The sequence below is a fragment of the Carlito syrichta genome, unplaced genomic scaffold, assembly GCF_000164805.1.
Source record: "Carlito syrichta isolate Samal-C Ts95f unplaced genomic scaffold, Tarsius_syrichta-2.0.1 Scaffold314328, whole genome shotgun sequence".
Lineage (NCBI taxonomy): Eukaryota > Metazoa > Chordata > Mammalia > Primates > Tarsiidae > Carlito > Carlito syrichta.
The window spans coordinates 647,226-659,678 of NW_007258424.1; the positions used below are offsets into that span (position 1 = coordinate 647,226).

The 12,453-nt window shown below is 46.7% G+C and overlaps 1 protein-coding gene across 3 annotated transcripts in view; it reads right to left on the bottom strand.

The window, feature by feature from the left end:
- The window catches only part of NPAS2 (neuronal PAS domain protein 2), a 174,516-nt gene that overhangs the window by 51,950 nt on the left and 110,113 nt on the right, over window positions 1-12,453 (bottom strand). For 2 of the 3 annotated variants that reach the window (XM_008071436.2, XM_021719226.1), the window contains exons 4-5: window positions 8,313-8,404; window positions 3,840-3,929 (exon numbers count right to left, since the gene is read on the bottom strand). In XM_008071436.2, the coding sequence (XP_008069627.1) occupies window positions 3,840-3,929; window positions 8,313-8,404 (182 nt within the window). Of the gene's footprint in view, window positions 1-3,839; window positions 3,930-8,281; window positions 8,405-12,453 lie in introns of those variants that run through there. The other variant, XM_008071437.2, reaches the window with a different exon arrangement.

Genomic DNA, 12,453 nt, shown 5'->3' on the forward strand with positions numbered 1-12,453 from the left:
GCCTGAGCCCGCGGGTTTGAGACCCGCTTGGGCAGCGAGACTTCATCTTTACAATAGATCAAAAAATCAGCCGGGCGTGTTAGCGCATGCCTGTAATTCCGGTTACTGGGAAGGCTGAGGCGGAAGGATCGCCGGAGCCCAGCAGGCGAGGTTGCGGTGGCCGGGAGCGGCCGCTGCACTCCAGTCTGGGCGACAGAGTGAGATTCCGACTCAAAAAAAAAAAAAAAAAAATCAAACAAAAGTCCAAACAGGAAACATAGGTTTCCTTACTCTTGGTCTCTTATTTGGTCCTGCCAGTCATACTCTTTTCTGCTTCTAAGGCATGTGATGTACTCCTCTTGGGTTTCTCCTGTAAGGTTTTCATTCCAGAAGCTCCCATGAGCCCTTGGGCATCATCAGTATATACATCTGCCTTGTTCATGCTCTCTCCTTAAATGCCAGTTAACTCTAGACACGGAGGACGGTCAAATGTGCTGGTGTCACCCTAAACAGTTTTATCTTCAAATCTCTTTCTACTTTGAGCTACCTTCTGCTTTTCCTTCTTCTGCCAAACTGGTAAAGGAAGTTCTAGGATGTTTCACCTGAAAACTGCTACACAAAAATCTGTCATGTGAGCTTTCATCACATGATCACGTGAGAGTCTAGTAACCCGAAGGAACCAGACAGAGACTTAAAGCCTGACCATCTCAGAAGTGGAAAGGAATCTGGGCTACTCTCATTCCCTTGAAGGCTGTCCAATCCCCTGCCACCCAAGGGACCACTGGATGGGCCCCCTGGCATGCCAGACTGTCCTTGGCGTCGCACCAACAGGGGCGTTGCTGGGGCCCATGCCTTCCGGTTCCCCCGCTCACCCTACCTCACCACCTCCTGGGTGGCCGTGCCTCCCCTCAATGGCCAACTTTTCCATAAAGACTGACCCCTGCCTTTCAGATTCTTACTCTCTCCCTTCCTGACCGCCACACCCTGAGAACATTCAACTTGACTCTGTCCTACACAGGATTCTGAGTAGGGGTAAAGCACCAAGCTGTGGAGCCAAAGTGCCTGAGTTCAAATTCCAGCTCTACACTGACTGGCTGTGGAATCTTGGGAAAGTTATTTAACCTCTCTGTGCCTCAGTTTCATCATCTGTGAACTGGGTAACTATGTGCTTCACAGAACCAACAAGGACAAGGAAAGCAAACATGCTATAGCTCTTTCCCTGGGACAAGCGCTGCCTAAGGGCTCACACATGTAAACGCAGTAAGTGACTTAACTGGGCCTGGCCCATAGGAAGTGCTCAATAAGGTTAGGGGCTCATGGCTTAATAGGTGAAATCTCTCAACAAAATTGCCAACCGGGAAGGAAAGACAATCTCCAAGAGGAGATGCTGCATCATCTGTGGACAGGACCTGGGCTCACGGGGAATAAGCATGGACTGAAGCAAACTAAACCCAAAGCAGAATTCCTAAATTATGACCTAAGTCCTCGGTATCAGAAAGACACCAGAGCTGAGTGGTAACCAACTTGGGTTCTGCAGTCAGCTACGTCCGGGGCAAGCCCTGCTCTGCCCCCCCCACAGCTGGCCATGTGGGCCTCCTTGCCGTAAGTTGAAGTCATAGAGGTATGATGTCCAGATGGGCCCCTCTGCTCAACCAGCTGTATGCTGATTGCACCGGGAAGTTTCCACCCTCAACAGCCCTTGCCCACCCACTTGCAAAGGATGATTCTGGTAGAAACCGGATAATGAAAGCCACAAGTAAATTGCAGTTAAACATGGGGACTGCCCACCCTGGGTTCACCTCCACTGGTGAGGTAAGGGCTGACTCACTGTACGTGTCTGGGTGTGGATCTATCTACAGATATGTAATAAGTACTCAAATGGGTCTAGCATTGATGAATAAGAGTTGGGGTCATTTCTGGACCTTCCAGAGTTACAAAATACTTTATAAAGGTGGTCCTAAGTTGCTCCATAATTTCGAGTCAGAAGAATTCCCTCTTACTTTCTAAGTCCCGTCTGCCATGTATAGCAACTGGGTCATCAGATAATTACAAGAGCAAAAAGCAGAACAGTGCAAATCCTGTTTACCCAAACAGCTCCGGCTCCTGTCTCTCATTCCCAGGTCATTAAACAGGCCACGTTTGGTCGCTTTCAGTCAGTGCCTAGAGCTGCTGAGCCCGTTCCACTCAAAACAAAACACAAGCTCCCTCCAGAGAAGTACCCCAGCTCCTCAGCTGTCCTCAGACACCCTCAGATCAACCCAGCAAAGCAGGGCTGGTGATGAGGTCACTTCTGTTTTCATCAGGTCAGCCTCATTCACTCTCCTCCTGGCCTGAGACAAAAGTCAAGGTGCAGCTGCTCCTGACTCTGCCTCTTTGGGGCTGAGAATGAGCCTTTTTCAATGGCTACTAAGAGGAGAGAGATCCTTCGTGCCCCCACCAGTCTGATACACCTCATTTTAGGAAGTGGGATGGAATGCAAAGGAAACAGATGAGGTTGGATTATGATCTAGTGGGGAGGCATCTGCCTAGTAAAGTCAAAATGCTTTTCTGGGCCCCGAGGCCCTGACACAGCAAATGCAAAATTAAACGTAGGAGGTGGCTTGGATCTCACACAGCATCGTTTGCAGAAACGTTAGGATGAGGGAGCAGCTTCCAAGGAAGTATGACCCAGGGCAACACGGGGCCCTGGGCCATCGGTAGAGTTGGGCCCATCACCCCAGGCAGACTGCAGTCCTTACACACCATTCCAGTCCAGAAGTTGCTACTGACAAACCCCAGGCAAATGGTTACCCTCCTCATCACAGAAACTAGCCATACATTCAACAGATAGGCAGGGACGGGCAGTGGGACAAGGGTTTGGCTGAGCTTATTAGGAGGAGAGGGAAGAGAGGACATTCTGTCCCTATCTGTCACACATGCTGCTCCTGGTACAGCTGTCATTCAAGGTCAGGCTCTGTAGGAATACGCCATGGTGTGGTGGGAAATGGCAGGCTGGCCAAATGCCCATGAGGGAGTCTCAAAGGTGAGTCCTCCACCAGCCAGGTGCAAATCTGAGTCACTTCATCTGGAGTCAGGGGTTACCAGAAAGCCAGTAATGTTTATGCAGAGAGGAGAGAGAGGAGGGAGGGAGGGAGATGGAAAGAGAGAAGGAAGGGAAGAAGAAAGCAGGGAGGGAGTGGGGACGGACATCCATTAGGGTTCGTGAACATGCTGCAACCATCCCCGCTCTGAACCTCTGCCACACACCCTTGAACCACAGAGCTGCCCCTCTCTTCCTGGCCTGTCCAGACCCTCCAGGCTCCCCAAGGCCTTCCAAGACATCAGTCCGACAATGTCTTCCCAAAGTACTTCAACCCCCAGGAACCGACCCTGCTTCTGGACCCTTGCCACCATGAAGGGTCACAACCTACTTGCAATCTCACACATGCCCCGAGTGAGCCCCGACCCATGTCCCAACGTGAGCCATCTGCCGCCCATTCCTTGACCAGCTCTCCATTGACCTGGGACATCTGCCTGCCTCTGTAAATGCTCTGAGCTTGGCAAACTATGCAATGACTCTCGTCGGTCCCTGCTTCTGACTGGGGATAAGACCTTGTACCCATGTCCCCGACTCCAGGCCTGGCCTTGCTAAGATCACGCATGGCGTGTTGGCCATGCCAGGATGACACATGCCTGCGCCTTCCCTTTGTTTGGCCTCAGCCTGGTCCTGGCCTGCAGGACCCAGCAGCCCTTAACTCTCCACGTGTCCCCTTCTTCCGCACAGTCCTCTGTATCTCACCACCTCCGATCTGAGACCTGCATGAGGCTCAGGGAAAGGAAGATAACGTGTGCCGACAAAGGCCGTCAGAAAAGGAACTCACCGGCAGATGCCCAAGGAGAGGCGTGATGCTGTCGGAAACATAGATGATGCTACCGTCTGTTGTCACTGCAATAATGAAGCCATCTAATGCCTGTGGAAAATGCAACATTTGAAAGCTCCTTAGCAATGCTTTTACAGAGGAGCATGTCACTGAAGCAAAGGATACTTTCATGACACTGGCTTTGTTTTATAATCCTCAGAACATTTCCATGAATAACCTCACAGCACTTTTCCGCCTTACACGGAGGATGGCTTCTTACCGAGAATTTGTCTAGTCTAGGAAAAGCGCTTGCAAAAGGCACCATGGGCTCAGTGAAAAATTTGACCCGTCAGTATAATAAAATAAAATTTAGCCATGGAAATTCCCTAAGTAGGTTTAATAATAAGCACACTATTCGGCTGAATCAGAGATGCCACCGTTACCATGAAAAAACATCAGCAATATTTTATGGTTCCCATCCTCCTACTCCCCACCCCCCTCACTCTGAGTTCAACAGGAAACATTTACCATAAGATATCAGACCTACTAGATGCGCTAAAAACAGAAAGTGGGTCTGCTGGTCATGGTAGAACTCTGTCTACCTCCACTGCCACAGGAGAAATACCTACTGAAAGAACTGTCTGTGAAGAACATTCGCATTATTCCACAGGGCTGGGTGGCTGTGGGCCGTTATGTAACTCAACCGGATCCACAAGAATTTCAGAATGTCTGAAAAATGTACTCTCTTGAAAGTGTCCACTGAGTGCCTACTTTGCACTAGGCATGCTTGCCTGGGTGCTCACAATACAGCAGGTTTAAGGTGGCAATGTTTTCTCATAAAGCGGGTACTTTTGCTGTTTTGCTTTGCGATTCTTTACTGAGATTTGTGTGTGCACGCTTGTGAGCTTTCATAAGAGGCACCTGAAAGTTGATTTCTAAAATTCGGAGTATGTAATTCAGCGGAGGGTGGGGTCATGCTGGCAAGTGGGTGCACCAGTGAGTTGGAGAATAAGAATGAAACCCGCCTCGCCAGATAACAAGTCTTTGTGGGATTACTAAGCTCAGGTGGACTTTCGCTGTAAACCTGTCACTGCTGTTTTACTGACTATATCTTCGAAATTCTCACAGCTGGGAATTTTTCTGCTTTGGGGGAAAAAGTGCGATATGTGTTTACAAGGCTCTGGAAAACATTTTGTAAGCACTACTCTAGATCTTCCCAGGATGTTGCTGAGAATCTGGATGGTCAAAAGGGCTCCCTTCTTCCAAGTTAGGAGGGTGTGGTTAAGCACAGGGCAGCAGGAACTGGAAAGAGGCCACTAACTGTGTTTGAAGGGCACCTTTGTAACATGCCAAAATGGGAAAAGAATTCTTTTCACCGAGAAAATTAACACTAGGCTCACTGATTATTTTCTACTGACACGTGGCAGGATTTGAGACTGAAAAATATATTAAAGCACTTTTATTAAAAGGCCCTTATCGCTTTGGATGACATCAGTGGTTCTCAAGCAGGGGCAATTTTGGTAATGTCTGGAGACATTTTTGGTTGTCACTACTGGAGTGGGTGGTGCTGGCATCTAGCACTGCAAAACATCCTAAAATGCACAGGCCAGCCCCCACAACAGAAAATTACCAGGTCCAAAATGTCGACAGTGTGAGGCTGAGAAATTCTGCATTAGATTTATGAGTTACGGTGAACAGAGAACCACATCCCACTAACTTGTATTTCTTTTCCCTTCAAGTATTTTTCTAAACTGTTTTAAAAATCATCTTTGCAGTCCCCTGGAGGTGAATGTTTTAAAGGGGTGAGGGCACTGTTGATGACGTTTAGCTGGACCTTTCTAGAAAAAACAGACTGGAAGGCTGGGGAAAGCGGGAGCGGTACAAATGGTCTTCTTGCACAGTGAGCCTATGTCCCTCTTGAATTTCTAAAGCAAGTGGGTGTTAAAAAGCTGAAGGTATTTATAGATAGAAGACAACTCTCATCAGCTCACTGGCATTTCCATCAAATGTACGAGAACTGCACTGAGTCACCGCTTTAAGAAAGCTTGCTATGGTTTTGGAAGTCCCATCAGCAGCATTTGGGAGCAATTCAGCAGTGAGTGACTGCCTAGCGACATGCCCCTTTCTATGGAAGGCTGATTTTGACAGGGATGTTTCCAAAGGTGCCATAATGGCCCAGAATTTTATACCCCCTCCACACCGGAGGGAAACGAAACCTCCCCTTTCTGCCAATTCCTGAATCCGATGGAACATTTTTGTGTGTTCTCTGGCACAACTTCTGGGCTAAGAGAAAAGAAGTCTGTAGCTCTTCTGAGTAAAATTCAGAAATTTCACCAACCCCCTAGTCCCGGTCAACAAGAAGCACTCTCTCTCCTTTCGAGTGCTCTCGTTTTCAAATGCTTGCAGCCACAGTGTTTACCAGCTTACACTTTACCAGTTGGCTGGAGTGAAGCCAGGACAGTTTTGTCTCGTCGAACTTCACAGCTACGGGAGTCCTCCTGGAGTCTGGTTTTGTGCCCTTCCGAGAGAACAGGGAAGAAGGAGGGACTCACACCCAGAGGGCACCAGCGGTATCCTGGGGGCACACTGGGTTCTCTGCCAGGCTCTGCCCGAATTTAAAAAAAGAAACATCCTTGCCACCAAGACATGGCGTCTGGATCCCCCACGTGATCTGAAATGGCTCTTGAAGAAAGGAAAGGGACGTGCAGGTGAAGAGGGAGCCCCACTAGGGAGAAGCCGCACCGCGGACAATGATGGTTTCATCCTGGGAGGACACGCCCCGCCCTCGCTGGTGTTCAGGCCACGGGGGCGGAGATGTCCAAGGGCTTCAGTAGTTACTCAGTACCAGGCCTACGTCGACAGAAGAGCAACAGGTTGGAAGGGAAGCCTAATGAAGTCAGAGACAGACCAGATGCACTCGTGGGTGGACTCACTTGGGGCGGGAGTGCGGGGAATGGCGACCCGCTGGTGTGCAGGCCTGATTTCAGATCCAGTTCCTTAATCTAGCATGATTTCTTTTCCCTGCACTTCAAGGAGTCCAGGCCGGGAACAGTGAAAGTGCATAAAGCCTATCTACACGGCCTAAAAATCTCCCTTGTCTAGGAATTCCAGTCTCCTGAATCTCAGTTCCCCTTTCCAGCCCCCAAATTTGTCCACTTTTAACTTTATAAATGCCTCATTTCCTCAAAGACTTCTGATACTTTGAAGCTCACTGGGATGGAAAAAAAAAAAGTTGCGCTACAGGCTCTTAAAAAAAAGGCTGATGCTATAGGGTTATGTGTTTTAACTACTTTTCCATAAGAATTAGAGGAGAAATCGATTTATGCAAATTAGCATAATGATACATTAATTCAACATTATATTTCACAAGCTGCTTTAAATTTAACGTACTTAAAAATGCGCTGCTTCTGCAGAAAGTTCTGTATTTTCTTTAAATATAGTTCACATGTAGATTTAAGTATCTTTCATCTTATGCAAATGTTCATTAATGCGTTTATATTTCATAATATTTGGACATCTTCATTCTGGCATTTTCTTACTCCAGTACTTTCTGTTTTCTGCACAGTTAATTTATGTAAATTGAAGTTTACATCAGTCTTATATAGGCACATAAGATGAGACAGAGCAAGATTTATGCCCAGAAGCCACTCTCCAGAGTGGTTTCACTCTGCCAGAAACCACTGGGCACGGCCAGCGACTCACTTCTTTTTGCTGAGTTTGTCTGTCCAGTTCTCTTCTCGGTCACGGTCCTGGACATGCCATGTCTGGGACTTTCTCTGTCCCCACTGCCATATCCATACATTCCCAGTCTTATCCCCTGGTGAGAAGATGGAGCACCTCGCTAAATGTTTTTGGAGAGTCTTATCCTCTGTCCTGAGGCATTTCACCCTCATGTCACACATATAGGATGCTGAGGAAGGCCACCCCTTCAAGTCAGCCCGCCCGGGTTTTCACAAGCATGGCCCTGTCGGTGAACAGGGCACTTGACCCAGAGGGAGACACGTGGACATGTCACTCAGCACAGGAAAGGCAGGAGCTGGATGTGAGGCACAGGGCCACTCTAGCTCAATAAAAGCACAGCTTTAAAAAGATGACTTTTCATGTCAAAATGTATCTCTACTAAGGGAAAAAATGCAATCATGTTGCAAAGAGGAGATTCTCTGAGCCAGGTGACAGTGGGGGCTGACATCACCTCCCCTCTGCCTACTTCTAGCCGGCTCCTCCCAGCTCTGCAACTAGGTGTCCTCTGGTTGTGAGACCACAAGGGGCCTGCCCTGCAGCCCACATCTAGCTTTGGGATTCTTGTTCACAGTACCCAATTTAGTAGCCAAAATACAGGCAAGAGCAGGCCTAGCCTCAGGAGGGTACTGTTTCAAGATCAAGTCTCTCCAGGGTCAAGAACAGTTGTTTCCTTTGGGCACAGGGTCATTATCTAGAATAAACAGCTACATTTTAACAGGCACCTGATTAAATTAATTTGAAAGTGCATTTCACCTCCAACATCAGCTGGGTAAATTCTTCATTACTGAGGAATGAAGGCTTCCAGTCCTGCTGAATATCACAGATTTCCGTTTGTGCTGAGACTTCTGGAAAAAAAACACACACACACAAACACACAGATAAGCTTTTGTATTCAATGACACCTAGAAATTGGAATTAACAGATGAAGCACACGTTACTTCTATGTAATTTTTTTTTTTTTGAGTTGGAGTCTCACTCTGTCACCCAGACTGGAATGCAGTGGCCACTTCCAGCCACCGCAGCCTCGACCTGCTGGGCTCCGGGGATCCTTCTGCCTCCGCCTTCCAAGTAGCTGGAACTACAGGTGCGTGCTACCACACCCGGCTCATTTTGATTTATTGTAGAGATGAGGTCTCACCAAGTTGCCCAGGTGGGTCTCGAACCCGCGGGCTCAGACAATCCACTCACCTCAGCCTCCCAAAGGCACGGGATTACAGGCTGAGCCACCGAGCCCGGCTACTTCTATGTAATTCTGTGTAAACCTCTGTGTGGTTTAATTTAAGAAGCCTGAACAAGAAAACATGTTACCCCAAATTCCAAGGACTGAGAACTGTGAATGTCATGGGCTTAAAACATTCTCAACATTCTCACACCTCTTTAATGAGGCTTTGGGAAGGAGACCACCCCACCCTCTGCATGAGTGTAGTCCCTGCCACTTGCAGGTGGCACAATGCCCTTGAATTTCTACATGACAAATCCCACTGTCAGAGGTTGGAACTTATAAAGGCTGCAGGAACAAAGCCTGAGATGGTGAGAAGCATAAGATGCTTCTTCACTGTCAGCGTGGAGCAAAACACTTCAGAGACCAGGGTTTTCAAAATTCCAGAAACATCTTAGGCTTGTGATAAACAACCCACTGTATTATGCAGAATGCACCATAATTTTCAGCATTCCCATTACTGAAGTATAATATTTTATACAAGAACTATAATGAACTATAATGTGCAATACACAGAACTTGCTTGTCTCAAAACATTTTTGGGTTAACCTACAGTTTACTTGTTTTATGTACTGAAGACGCTATTCACATCTGTAAATTCAAAATAGTCATCAGCCTATGTGAGGCTCATTAAATATGCTAGTTCTTTTACATTTTTAATGAATATTTTGTGCCGGATGCAGTGCCTCATGCCTGTAATCCCAGCAATTTGGAAGGCAGTGATGAGAGGATTACCTGAGCCCAGGGGTTTGAGATCAGCCTAGGCAACTTGGTTGGGCAACCTCGTCTTTATAATAAATCAAAGAATTAGCCAGGCATGGTGGCACGTGTCTGTGGTTCCAGCTACTTGGAAGGCTGAGGCAGAAGAATCGCCTGAGCCTAGCAGATTGAGGCTGTGGGGGACATAAGCATGTCACTGCACTCCAGCCCAGATGATAGAGAAAGACTCTTACTTTAAAAAAAAAAAAAAAAAAAAGAGTATTTGGGTCAGGAGTGGCAGCTCACACCTGTAACCCCAGCACTTTGGGAGATCAAGGCGGGAAGAATGCTTCAGCCTAGGCATTTAAGACCAGTCTAGAAAACAGTAAGACCTGTCACTAAAAAAAATAAAAAACATTAGCCGGGCGAGGTAGTGTATGCCTGTAGTCCCAACTACTCAGGAGGCCGAGGCAGATAGATTGCTTGAGCCCAGGAGACCGAGGCTGCAGCTGAACCCTGATTTTGCCACTGCACTCCAGACTGGGTGACAGAGTGAGACCTCAACCCCCCCCCAAAAAAAGAATACTTTGTCCTATTAGTAAATTATCTTTGATATGATTATTACAGATAGTTCAAATTTGACATCAAATGTACTTGGTGCTCCTTCAGTTTATCCTTCATCTTAAACCAACATTTTGCTCTACTCTATGTAGTAAGAGATGTCTTCAAGGATTATTTTCCTGGTGCTAGGAAAAATGTAAGAACCTAAGACTTACACCTCAGAGAATAAAACTAACCTGTTAAATAACTTCCTGGAGAATGCAAATTGTTCAGAAACAACTTTAAACCACGAAAAAGATTTCTAGGCTCTCTTCATTGCGCCTGTGTTTTTGGTAATGAATTCTGGAATCTGAATGAATGAATTTGAACGTATGCAGTGGTTATTCATGAACACAGAGGATGTGATGAGCTGAGTTACACATGTAGCTCTGTAAACCTTCATTCATTCCATCACCCAATGCTCCCAACAAGGCTTGGCTCTACTGAGGCTTCTTCTTTTGAGATGTCAGAAAGAACAAGCTACTGTTGTTGTTATGCAAAATTGGACATTTATCTTTGCAATTTTAAAAGCGCACAGAATGACCACTAATAGCCTTTGGTAGTCGAACACAGGAAGAAACCCAGCAGAGGAAACCATGCCAGCAGTCAGGCAGCTAACAACATTGAAATGGCCTGTGTGTGGGGAAATCAGTGCAGGGCGCCATGATTCACAGGTGAGGTGCATCATGGGAGGCAGAGGGAGGGTGCTACACACAGATCTTGGCCAGAAATCATTCTGCGGTTCTGGCTGGGACGAGGAAGAGCGGGTGAAACTCCTAGTTCTTCAGGTGGCTACCACGGTTTGACCACTTAGAGAAGAAATGGACCAAAGACGCGCTACAATATTAACACCACAAACGCCTTCCTCCTTCTGCTCACCATCCACCCTCATCTGTAAGACTCTTCCAACCATTAGGATCAACTGTAGATTGTCTAGGGGAAGAGTCTTTACTAAGGCAGCCCAAACTGCATCTAGAGAGAAGTCTGTTTGATTTAATTGCGATGGAAAATGAAAGACCCGTTTTACATAAGTAATTTTTAGATCATTCTGTACGTCTGGATGTTTTCTCAATACCAGCACAATAATCCTGAAAGCAGCCATTTCATTCACTTTGTATTTCAACAATTCAATTATATTCCTTGGAAGTTAAGGGTCCACTCACAGCATATTAAGATAAGTTCGATGCCTCAAAGTGAGGAAAGAAGTCACTAGGAAGGAACAGTCAGTGTTATGATCATGTCTCCACTGGCATTTGATGTGACTAATGCCAGAAACTACAAGTGACAAGGGGCAGGATGAGCAGAGAAATGGTCCAAGTAATTTCTAATTTTGAGGGAAACAAAACCAACTGGGAGTCATTTTTGCAGGAAAACACTATGATTAACAGTCAACCTTCCAAATTCTACTCTGCTATAACTTGCAGTTATGCCCTGGAGTGCTCAACTCCCAACTGCTCCTGGTATTACCTGAATACAGAGCAGTGTATCTGCAGGCTGTATGTGGTCTGGAAAATGGGGCGGAGACTTTATTGCTGGGGTGGGTCCATATTATTCTGTTCAATAGGGACATTTGTTCTTGTTTTGCAGCCCTCCCCATCGAACCCCTATCCACAAAGACAGACATATTGAAAAGGCATGAAATGAGGAATGGGGTTTGATGTTGGGAGAAACTTTCACGAAATCAGCCTGAGATTCCCTCCAGCCTGGCCCTGCAGAATTAACATTTAGATGGATAAGGTTGTCTACTATGCCCTGCTATTTATATATGAGGGGGATCCCCAAAGATCTGGAATTGTTTTTTGGAGGGCAGGCTCCTTGTAGTTCAGGCGTCCCCTGCTAGGTGAGTTTTAGGAACCCAGTGGCATCAGTGTACCAGCTAGCGTCGCTATGAGAGGATGCGTTTGGCTTCAGTGAATTTTTTTTATTTTTATTTTTGGAGATTCTTTCCATGCATTTTGCCCATTTCATGATGGGTGACTTATGAGCACACCTGCCCACGCCACGCTGAGTGTTCAGCGGTTTTTGAACAAAAATAGATGATCCCCGTGCCTCCCCCCATTCACCCCATCTTGCCCTGCATGTCTTTTTGTTTCCTCAGATGAAAAAAAGTCTTCAAAAGGAAACATTTTGCCGATGTGGAAAAGGAGAAACAAAAAACAGCAGAAGCACTAAAAGGCATCAAAATTGACAAGTTCAAAACTGTTTTTAAGTAGTGAAGAAAGCGTTTCGAAGGTGTATTGCATCAGAGAATACTTTGAAGGTGACTGAAGTTTAAACATGTAAGAATACATAATTTTAGCCGGGCTCGGTGGCTCTGCCTGTAATCTTGCGCCTTTGGGAGGCTGAGGTGAGTGGATTGCCTGAGCCCGTGGGTTC